At 39.3% G+C, this 11,570-nt stretch overlaps 1 protein-coding gene across 1 annotated transcript in view; it reads left to right on the top strand.

Moving 5' to 3' along the window:
• LOC306860236 (unconventional myosin-IXAa-like) overlaps positions 1 to 11,231 on the top strand; it is a 149,852-nt gene extending 138,621 nt beyond the window's left edge. Inside the window, exons 29-43 of the mRNA XM_079401829.1 lie at positions 1 to 118; positions 217 to 428; positions 517 to 633; positions 839 to 1,027; positions 1,590 to 1,637; positions 1,730 to 1,841; positions 2,105 to 2,166; positions 2,246 to 2,438; positions 4,643 to 4,771; positions 5,106 to 5,211; positions 5,522 to 5,653; positions 5,747 to 5,870; positions 7,153 to 7,352; positions 7,779 to 7,921; positions 9,137 to 11,231. The exon at positions 1 to 118 is cut by the window's left edge and continues 13 nt beyond it. Of these exons, the coding sequence (XP_079257955.1) occupies positions 1 to 118; positions 217 to 428; positions 517 to 633; positions 839 to 1,027; positions 1,590 to 1,637; positions 1,730 to 1,841; positions 2,105 to 2,166; positions 2,246 to 2,438; positions 4,643 to 4,771; positions 5,106 to 5,211; positions 5,522 to 5,653; positions 5,747 to 5,870; positions 7,153 to 7,352; positions 7,779 to 7,921; positions 9,137 to 9,567 (2,316 nt within the window). The 3' untranslated portion in view covers positions 9,568 to 11,231. The remainder of the gene's footprint in view (positions 119 to 216; positions 429 to 516; positions 634 to 838; positions 1,028 to 1,589; positions 1,638 to 1,729; positions 1,842 to 2,104; positions 2,167 to 2,245; positions 2,439 to 4,642; positions 4,772 to 5,105; positions 5,212 to 5,521; positions 5,654 to 5,746; positions 5,871 to 7,152; positions 7,353 to 7,778; positions 7,922 to 9,136) is intronic.
• Positions 11,232 to 11,570: the final 339 nt, after the last annotated feature.

The following is an 11,570-nucleotide window of genomic DNA, read 5'->3' as shown; positions in this document are numbered from 1 at the left end:
ATGCGGTTTTGGGGAAAGGCAAGGCATGGAGAGAAGAAAACCTCACGAGAACGGCTACTGTGTGGCAGTGATACTTTGGAAGGAGACTATGCTGAAACGGCACTTCTAATGGAAGAAGGTGAGTTGACCAAAAAACCCGCAATTAAAATGTTTCATGTATATTGAGATTTGAAGAACTCTTTTGGTCATGAAAACAATGCCATTCTGTTTATTCAGGGGTAGAGCGCCTGACCCCTCCTCAAAGTCCAGACCTAACGTTACAGAGGGAGTTTAAGGAGAATAAAGACCCGTCCCCTAAAGTAAAGCGCAGACGGAGTGTGAAGATCAGCAGTGTGGCTCTGGAGCCCGTCCAGTGGCAGAACGATGCCCTGCAGATACTCACATGCGCCAACGACTACAGGAGCATGAATGACTTCCTCATGAAGAAGGTGATGACTGTCTTCTACTTGAATTTACTACAGTTGTATTCACTTATTGATGAGAAGTCATCTTCACAACCTTGTTTTAATCGAACAGATTACTGATTTAGACACAGAAGATGGTAAGAAAGACACAATGGTGGATGTTGTCTTCAAAAAGGCCCTAAAGGAGTTCCGCTTGAATATCTTCAACTCATACTCAACAGCTTTAGCTGTAAGTACCTTAGTAAAGCATTTGTTTTACTGTATCACCCCGAAAAATTATTCATATTGCCATGAAAAACATAGGATGGTTTTGTCTTTGCAAAAGAATGTGAGTGTGACCGTCCCTTAAGAGATGTGATGTATTGCTTGTTGTCATATTGTACCTGGTTAGGACATTGTCAGAAACAGATATATTGTTTTTACTCTGTGTGCAGATGGACGATGGAAAAAGCATTCGTTATAAGGATCTCTACGCCCTCTTTGAGCAAATCCTGGAAAAAAACATGCGTCAGGAGCAGAGGGTCTGGAGCGAGTCACCTGTGAAAGTATGGGTTAACACCTTCAAAGTCTTCCTGGATGAGTTCATGACAGAGCACAAACCTCTGGACGGCAGTATGAGCAGGGTACAGTGTTAACACAGTCAATGGCACTTTTCATGAACAGGATAAAAAAAATAGGGCTTCCAGAATGTAACAGGGTGGAACAGGATGGCGAGTGAATTTTTAGATATGGGTCTGAAATATTCTTAGAAAATAATTGTTAAAAGAATATGTGAGGTAATATATAATACTTTCTTCTCGCTCTAAAGAGATTTTGCAGCTAAAAAAAAAAACGTATTAAAAGATTGTTAATTATTAGAAGTTAAAGAGTTAAAATTTGAAGATAGAGAGAGAAATTGATTGATTGATGTAGATTTAAATAGGATTCTCTGATTTTAAATGAGCTGCAATATGCTTTTAATGCATAAGTTTAATGTTTCTGTTCCTCATAACAACAAAATATGTAATAAATATTTTGGCAATTTTCAAAATTTGTATATATGTATGTATATATATATATATATATATATATATATAGATATAGATAGATAGATAGATAGATAGATAGATAGATAGATAGATAGATAGATAGATAGAGAGAGAGTATATTTATAAAACAATTTTTATTGCTTTTTTCTTTCCACAGGCACCCAAACCAGACCGCAAGAAAAGAAGGAAAAAGGATACTGATATAGTGAGTTGAATCACGGTCAGAGATTTTGTAAACTGAATGAGCGTTTCCATTTTCATAGCAATCAACTGACACTCTGCCTTTGTTTGTTTCAGGTGGAGGAACACAACGGCCACATATTCAAGTCAACTCAATACAGTATTCCCACCTACTGCGAGTACTGCTCCTCCCTCATCTGGATGATGGACAAGGCGTGTGTCTGCAAACGTGAGTTTCATGTCCACAGTCTCAGCATCAAAGTGACCCTGAACTCAATTCAACATAATTAGATTGTTTACCAACAACAAGCCTGTGGCCGCTCGCCTCAAACAGAGAACAGTTTGGCTTTGTAGAGCAGGATGTTTTCCGCCATGTTACAGTGAGAAAAGAATGTTGACTTAAATTGAGTTTATTTTAGGTGGCGGTGCTTTTTAAAAAATCTGTGTCGTATTCTCAAATGAGAATGAATGAGATGTCTGTGTCTTGTGTAGTGTGCCGCTATGCGTGTCACAGAAAGTGCTGTCAGAAGATGACCACCAAATGCAGCAAGAAGGTAAGGAATTTTTTTATGCTAAGTGCGTTCATGTGATTTGGGCTGTAATAAAGCATGTTTCCGTTCTTTCCATGTGCAGTATGACCCTGAACTTTCGTCAAGGCAATTTGGTGTGGAATTGTCCCGTCTGACCAATGATGAGCGAGCGGTGCCTTTAGTAGTCGAGAAACTTATCAATTACATTGAAATGCATGGCCTGTACACAGAAGGGATATACAGGAAGTCTGGATCCACCAATAAGATTAAGGAGCTGAAACTGGGTCTGGACACAGGTATGACACACAAGAGCACAATAGGGCTTTTCACACTGTGCTTAATCCTGGGTTATCATTGTTCTTTGCTCAGCTTTTAAACCCTGGGTAAAGGTACGTTTCACACTTGTAATTTAGAAGTGGGGTTAGCATCACTTTTTTTCCCCGGAGTTTTGAAATCTTGCTACAGAGCAGGGTTATCAGTGGTTTCCCTATCGATACTTCACTCATACTGCGTCTGCTGAGACGCTATGGGAAAAAGTTCCCTTTTTTCTCTTGAACTGAAGTCTTTTTTTCAATCCTGCAGTGTAACTGCATGGCCATCGGTTCGTGCAGTGCATTTAAAAACTAACCAATGGCTCAGCAGCGGAGCTGCGCCAACCTATGGCCGTGAAGCCTACCAAAGCCTGCCAGAATGGGCGGAGCCATCTGGCTATATAAGCGGTCGCTTTGCCATAGGATTTAGATTTCTTCTCCTTCAGCGACTACGACGTTCTTCGTTGATATCCGCTGACTGAAGAGCCTGTTTGCCGTTGACACCTCGCAATGGAACAGCGATCTCCTGTTCGGCTGATTCGCCACCTTTCCCGCTGCCTTCAGCATCACTCAGCAGTGATCCAGCTTCCCCTGCCGCCATCCGGCGAGCCCTATTAGAGCAAATTTCTAAAGACCAAATTTTCGTGGCGTTGTTGCAAATGCCACGCCATTATTGTGATACACCGTGACAGCCACCGTGAGTGCGTTTCCTGCTTCCCCACGCGGAATCCGCGCTCACGAGACGGGTTGTTCTCATTGTGAGAACATGAGTCTCGCCTCTTTGCGCTCGCAGATAGCTTTCTTTTCAGAAAGCGACCCCGCCCCTCGTGAGGAAGAAACAGCAGGGCAGAGGATCACAGCGCTCGGATGCAAACTCGTCGGCCCAGGTCCCGTGAGCCTCGCTCTCTCTACACAGAGAGGCTTCCCCTGTTCTCTTCACCCAGCTAACCAGCATCCCTCTGAGGGAACGTACTCAGTTCAAATCGTAACCTCGGTTCCCTGAGATATGGGAACGAGTACTGTGTTGCTAGCCGTGCCATGTAGCTGCACGACTCAGTCGTTGCTTCAGTCGAAGTAACCTGAATCCTATGGCAAAATGGCCGCTTATATAGTCAGATGGCTTCGCTGCCGAGCCATTGGTTAGTTTTTAAATGCACTGCACAAACCTATGGCCGTGCAGTTACACTGCTTGATTGAAAAAAGGCTTCAGCTCAGGAGAAAAAAGGACTTTTCCCCATAGCGTCTTAGCAGACGCAGCACTCGTTCCCGTATCTCAGGGAACCGAGGTTACATTTGTAACGGAGAACGATTTGCAGTGTGGAATGACATTTTTGTTTTTAAATGACAGTGTGAAATGACATGGCGTTACAGTGCTAAGTCTAGATGCTTAGCAACCAACCAATCACGTGTCTCATATTTACGTGTTTTGGACAGTTACAGAAACACTGTGTGTTGTATAAACAGTTGGTTCACTGTATAAAAATATGTCAAATGATGAAGGCAAAAGCTGTGAATTGGAGAGAAGACCGTTTTATTCTTTCTAGATCAAAACGTTAATTCAAGAAAAACTTGATAGTATAGTCTGCAATATATAATATAAGGATGCACAATGCTAGATTTTTTATGTAAACAGATTGTGTGCTGCGTTTGTCCAGTGACATTGACACCGCAAATATGCAACAAAGAATGTTAACCCGGGTTTAGGATTGTTAGCATTAATTGTTCACCCTGGGTAAATTATGAGCAGTGTAAAATGTGAAGAAAACAAATCCAGGATTCCATTTATCCACTGTTTAGAATGACCCAGGGTTAACTATTTAAAGTGTGAAAAGCCTTAATGATATCTGGCTACAAGACACTAAAGTTAGTGAGGTTTTTGTTTTTTATTTCTGTTTAATAACTGTTTCTGGAGATTTGATTGATTGTTTGATTGGTCCCATCAGCTCAGGTCAAAGTAATAACCTGAAGTTATATTGAACTTATTTATCTTGTAATATATTACTTGTATATAACTTATAATAAACTCTGAAAACATTAATATCTTACACAATTTAGACTCTGATACCTTGTCCACGGTACTATCTATGGTAATATATCTACTACATCTATAGTAACTATATCTATATCTTATAAGCTTATAACTTCGAAGTTATCTTATAAGTTTGACATCTGTTATTTTCTGCCCTCAGATGTAAACGGCGTGAATCTGGACGATTATAATATTAATGTCATTGCCAGCGTTTTCAAGCAGTGGTTACGTGACTTGCCTAATCCTCTGATGACGTTTGAACTGTATGAGGAATTCCTACGGGCCATGGGTAAGCATGATCTATCACACTTAATGCATTAGCATTCAGTGTACAAATACAGTTTTGGTGTCTTTTTTGGTGTCTGTGTTTTGTTTGATTTTTGTTTTTTTGTGACACACATTGAAATTGGTACTTGTGGCATGATTTATGAGTTTGTATTAGGGCTTGTCAACCTTTTTAATAAAAGAATATATAAAACTACATTTTAAAATATATAAATTTTTTGTACATTTTATATGCCTACAGATGCAGTACTATTATAGATCCCCTATTGAAAAGCTTGAAATAAATTAGACATTTATGGAGGCATAATGGTTGAACATAGATGGTAATATCTCTTTAGGTCTCCAGGACAAAAAAGAAGTGATTCGAGGGGTTTACTCTGTAATCGATCAGCTCAGCAGAACTCATCTGAACACGCTGGAGCGCCTCATTTTCCATTTGGTCAGGTGAGATGGCAATTGCAACTTCCCATGTCACCAAAAAATGTATGCAAGTATGACTGCATCACAAAAGTTTACAGAGGGGTGATACAGAGTGGTTTCTGCTATATCGTTATAGGTAGTCATGTCCGCAGAGAAATCCCATTGATCTAACATCACAGATTATTGCTAATAATAATCTATGTATTATTTCTACTATTTGTGCAGAATGTTGGCCTTTATTGAGAACAGTAAAATTATGTCCTGACTATGAAATGTGATTCATAGTTAGAACACAGTCTTGTGCAGTTCTGAGCCTTGTTTCTGCTGTCTACAGGATTGCCCTGCAGGAGGAAACAAACCGCATGTCTGCTAATGCACTGGCTATTGTGTTTGCCCCCTGCATCCTGCGCTGCCCTGACACTACCGACCCTCTGCGGAGTGTTCAGGACATTGGAAAAACCACAGCGTAATGGGCAACTCTTACTACTTATAGTTTGATAAGAATAGTTCAGTTTAGTTAGAGTAGTGATTAAAATACCTCTGTTTTTTTCTTTCAAAGGTGTGTCGAGCTGATCATTTGTGAGCAGATGAATAAATATAAGGCCAGACTGAAGGACATCAGCACTCTGGAATTTGCGGAGAACAAAGCCAAGAGCCGTCTAACATTCATCCGCAGGTCCATGGTAAGAGTTAAGAGTGAATTTCATATTTTCACAAATATTCACATAACCCAGATGTCCAAAACCTATTTCTAGATCAACATCCTTGTTGGACCTGAAACAACATTATTATCAACCTTTTATTTCCCCTCCTATTTTATAGGTAGTTAATGATTAGAGTTAGGACGGTTTGTTTGACAGGAATATTGTTCCTTAACCTACAGTATAACATTAAATGATTTTGATCCAGGAAGTTGAAGAAGTTGGTTCTGAAACAACATTCTTATCTCACAATCACAAATTTATACCAAACCCACCCCTGAGAGGTTGATAAATGACAGGTTGATAAGCATAAAGCTCCAACCCCAGTTATAAGCTTAACTTTAACCCTAAAATCTGACAGATACATTGCTTCAAGACCAAAAAGGATGTTGTTCCAAGATCATGTCCTACTTGAGTAAATCATCCACATTAGCTCTGTCTTGACACTAACCCCAGTCTCTCCTCTCCCTCCCCTTTCCTCTCAAATCCAGAAACCTGTAATAATTGCTGTTAGATTTATGAGCATAACCCGCAGTGCTGCGGCGGTAGGTATTTATGTACTCGCTGTTACCGTAAGTGTCATCACGTATGCCGCGTCCCAGCACTGTGTGGTCCGTCTGTCTTCATGATCATGACATACAGACGCTTGAGCAAGAAACTTAAGAGCTTAGATGTTAGTCACTTTGCACTTTATTAATCTAGACAAAACCACCTTGTTACATTTTCATAATGTTGCACTGCATGACTTGGGAATTTTTAAGATAAATGTTTTTTTTGTTGCATTCACTCCATGTGCCTAATATTTTATAATTTTATTTTTTTTAACTTGCTTTCACTGGTTGGTAATGTGCAGTCAAACTCATTCGGAAAGGTAACAGCTTTGGGCTGAAGTGAGTCTGTGTTGTCCATCCAGGGTTCAAAATGAACACTTGCAAGAGCCAAATGGCTACTTGTCCACTTTAAACGAAAAAAAAAAAAGAAAACACACACAATTTAATTTGCTGTGTAAGAATACATTTATACACATACATCACTGACATGAGTGAATCAGATGACAAAAATAATAATAGGCTAATGAGTCATTTGTCCTTGGGACTAAAATGTTAATTTTGGCCCATGTATTCATATTTTATTTCTGTAGCCTGAATGAGTTTTGAGAATTAAACTAGCAAATGCTTTGCTTGATTATAGCAGTATTAATAGCAAAACCTGATCTATCTCAGGTTCCTCCACTCATAGTGTTGTCTTGTGTTTTTTTTGACAGGGTAAGGGTCAGGTGCACAGGGTGAGGTATCACACACCATCTCCTCCAGTGAGTCCTCGGTCTCCAACCGCTCCCGAGGTGATGCAGGAGAGCGGAGATGAGGAAGCCAGCAGAGATCCAGAAGTCTCTGAGCAACAAGTCGCCATGCAGCAGGAAGAGAAAGTTCTGACTGAACAAATCGAGAGTCTGCAGAAAGAGAAGTAAGAGAACCAGTTTTAGCTTCTGGGATTGGTTGCATTAACTTATTGATTAAACTTATTCATAATAATACTCAAAGGGTATTTTTGGAATAGCATATCATCATACTACTATGCTCCTTGTACAGAACGAAATACCCAGAGGACCTGCTATATATATAATGTGCAGTATACAGCCAGAGCACGCTGCATTGGGTATCCCACAATCCAAAGTACTAGACTTGACCACCTTTGTCAGTTGTAATTAATAGAAGAATGCAATATGAACTGTTATTTTACCATATAGTGTTTGATGACACTGCTGAGACAATTTTACTCAAAATTAATTATTAAAAAAGATACAAAAATATTTTATTTTTTTTTTTTTAAGTATATAGAAGTACACCGTTATATATATAGCTTGAGATTTGTTTGATCTTCACCTCATAGGGAGGAGTTGACGTTTGAGATGCTTGCTTTGGAGCCGCGGGCGTCCGATGATGAAACTCTGGAGTCAGAGGCCTCTATAGGCACAGCAGACAGCTCTGAAAACCTGAATGTGGACTCTGAGGGAGCCACTTCGGACTTCTCTGGTGAGTAAACTACTGAAAGTTCCTATTAAATGTGAAACTATTTTAAAACATTATCTTTTCAAACTACATACTGCTTTTTAATCCATGTCATCTGATTTTCCATTTTACTGTTATAACATTATGCATTTCTGAGCACAACAGGAAAACGCAACAAGAATAGATGTAGGTTTGATTTCGGAATTAATTAGATGATGAAAAATTATCCGTACAATACATAAATAGCTGTGTTGGCTTTTGGTTATATTATTCAATAACTCGTGCAGCCCAATGATTGATGTCAGTGTAGACATTTCAGACAGAGGAAGAGAAAGTGATTACAACAAAAACAATTTTTTGTTTGTGTTTGTTTGTTTTGAGGGTTAACATGCAATGATAAATTGTTCTAAAAATAAACCTGGAATGTTCATTAAACCCAAAAAATTTAATTGTCATAATTTACTCATTCTCATGTTGTTCCAAACCCAGAAAACTTTTGTTCATCCTAATTTGAAGATATTTTTAGTATTCCCTCATAATGTTTGTCCATCCATTGAATGTCACAAATGCCCTGCATTTTCACATGAAAACATTAAAAAGTCATTCATATTAATTGTGTTTTAATCCAAGTCTTCTTATGAGACACAGTTGCTTTATATCACACATAATTTAGGTGTTTATTTACACATAAATACTGATCAACGCACATACATAGAGCTATCAAAGAGAGTATATCAAATATGGTAAATGGGTTTTGAACAACATGACAATTTTTATTTTTGAAGTAATCCTTTAAAGAAAATACATTTAGATTTCATGTGGATTTCAAAATAGTTCAGACAAGTAAAAAATATATACAGTACTGTAGCTACAGAAAAAAAAGCTACTGTAATTTATTTTTTAATTATTTGTTTTAATTTACTGAATCAACTGGACAAACAAATTCATTTAAAATGAATCAGACGTCCAATACTATACACGAGAGTATTTTAGAAGAATGTGTTTTACTCGACTGTGTGAAGCTGTGTGCCAAACAATGACATGAAAACCAGCAATGCAGTGTTTTGTCACTTTAAAACGGGAAAAGCTACTCTAGCTTAAATACCAGTGCCCTGCTGTCACACTAATGGAAAACAAAATTAAGATAGTACTGTCAGAACTTCAATATTTTACTCGCCAGCATCGGTGCTTAATGATTTTCCAGCGCACCGCTCATTGCTGTTCTCTGTCTCTCAACAGAGCGAGGCCCAGCGCTGGCCGCCTTGAGGCCCAAGAAGTCAGAGGGGAAGAGCAGGAGGGTTCTGCGAAAGCAGCCTGAATCCCTTGACTCCATAGACTCCAGTTCTACCGTCTCCTCTGTGTCGTCTTCCTATATGCAACCACCTGCACGAACCCATAAATTACATCTGCGCTCCAAATCACCTTCGACACGATTATATCTATCCAGCCCACCTGAAAGCCTGGACCAGCCCAGGCAGGATGGAGAGGAGGGACCGCAGTTCACCAGCCGTGGCACCTTCAACCCAGAAAAAGGCAAACAGCACCTGCAGGGTACCAAGAACTCACCTCAGAGGCACTGTGACCCTCCGATGGGCGGAGGACAGAAGAGAGATCCAGACTTGCCCCCCCAGCAGGTGGTGGTGTACGGCAGTAAGGAGTTCATGGTATGAAGGCCACAAGATTCCACGTCCATCCACGGAAAAGAGCTCATCCCTCCCTGCTTGCTCACCCGAGTTCACATTTGCTGCATTATAGTCCTTAAGTGCCATGTTGACTAGAAAAGCAGGAGGAGAGAGCTGGGCAGCTTTCAGATCTGCATGTGAGAAAACGGCTCTGTTGGGAATGTGTGGGGAAGGAAAGCAGGGCAAAGGGAATGCTGAACCATTCCGATCCGGAATGTTCTCCTTTGGGCTCCGTGACTGTGATCGGGCTCCTAAGGCAGGAGACGAAGCCATTGATGAACTCCACCAATTCAAGCTAAACCATGGGCTGCTTTAACGTTTACAGCATTCTCTCCAATGTATTTGCCCCCAAGCCTATTTAATAAATTTTATTTACATGAATTATATAAATCTATATAAATATATTATGTGATATAAAGTGTACAAAGCCAGAGCACCAGTGATTGCTGGGTTGTTGAATTCATATTATATCGTGTATCGGTCATGAATGAGTTGGAGAGAGGAGAAGTGAGGATGTTGAGTCTGTGTGGATGTGTGTGTGAGGCTCCTCCGTATGTGTGTGAGTGTGTGTCTTAAGAGAAAACCTCTGGATATGTTTGTGCTACTTTTTGTGTTGTGCTTGGAGGGAAATGATGCCATTAAAGGGACCAAGCAAACTGGTATTACAATGCCAGAGGATCCCACACTAAATGAAGACTCAAAAGTCTTCCAAATCACCACATGGTGTATTATGACAACAGCCGTCCATTAGTTGTTTGAATTCGTTTGGATTTTCATTCCTGTTTTTTTTTTTTTTTTTTTTTTTTTGTGCTTATCTGCCTCAATCTTGTTTTAAGAAACCAGTGTTAAAACACATAAATGCATAGCTACTGGATTACTATTACTTAAGGTATTCTAAATCATTCTGAATCTTAGGATAATTCGTGCCCTGCAAACATGAGATTCCTCTTGCCAGAAAATGTCTTAAATATGACTTAATATATTACCAAATGGTCTCTTCTGCCTGTATATATACTGTAATGCGATATTTCCCTTTTTTCACCCTAAATATTTAATTATTAAATAAAACATGGCTGTAAAAATCCACTCAAGTGCATTTTGGAGGGCTATGCTCAGATTCGATTCACAGCTCTCATTCAACTGCTGTATTAGCAGTGTTGCCCTCAGAGAGATTCTGATATCTCTCCATCATTAGTTATTGATATCAGGAAGCTGAGAACAAAATCAGTTATTTTACTTGTGCCACCAGCAAAATATTTCTGTGTCTAGACCATTTGTCATTTCTTTGTCACTGTGGTTTGTGCAAAGATAATGAACATCAAGATTAATTTGTCACCGTCGTGTTAAACTGTGATTATATCCAATAACATGGCTTGTTAAAGGTTTCTGCATGTGATGGTTTTTGGCAAAGGCTGTTTCTCTCACAGGAACAAGTCTGTGGACATAAACACATGACATCAATCTCAGAATTAAGACTGTTAATTTATATTGTGTTGTTTAGATATCATGCATTGCTGACACAGGTCACACCGCCTGCAGGATTGAGCAAACGGCTATCTGGCCTCAGATTTGTCTTCTGTTATGTGGAGTCGCGTTGAACAAATCTTTCTTATGAAAGAGAAAAAAGTCAATGGTTGTAAAATAAATGACACATTTTGAACAAATAACTGTTTTGGTGAATGAAAGGTCTGAGTTATTGCTAACTTGTTTCAGCCACATTCAGTTTTGTATATTGATTGATTTGAGCTCATGAAGGAAAGCTTGAATTACCGGTTTGTCCTGCTAACCTGAAAGAGGTGCTCTAGTCTCTTCTCACTTTGCCAAATGGGTGCATCCAGCCTAAGAGAATTTTATTTTTGTGAGAGCTGTTTAACTCGTCTTACTGCTGGCAAAGGTGCAGAGTTTTATATATATGTATATACATACACACACATATGTACATATATGTATATATATATATATATACATACACACACAACCAGTCTTAAGTA

This window comes from Barbus barbus, assembly GCF_936440315.1.
Source record: "Barbus barbus genome assembly, chromosome: 1".
In the NCBI taxonomy this organism is placed as follows: domain Eukaryota; kingdom Metazoa; phylum Chordata; class Actinopteri; order Cypriniformes; family Cyprinidae; genus Barbus; species Barbus barbus.
The sequence above is the reverse complement of the archived record's forward strand: the minus strand, read 5'-3'. Positions and strand labels throughout refer to the sequence as shown.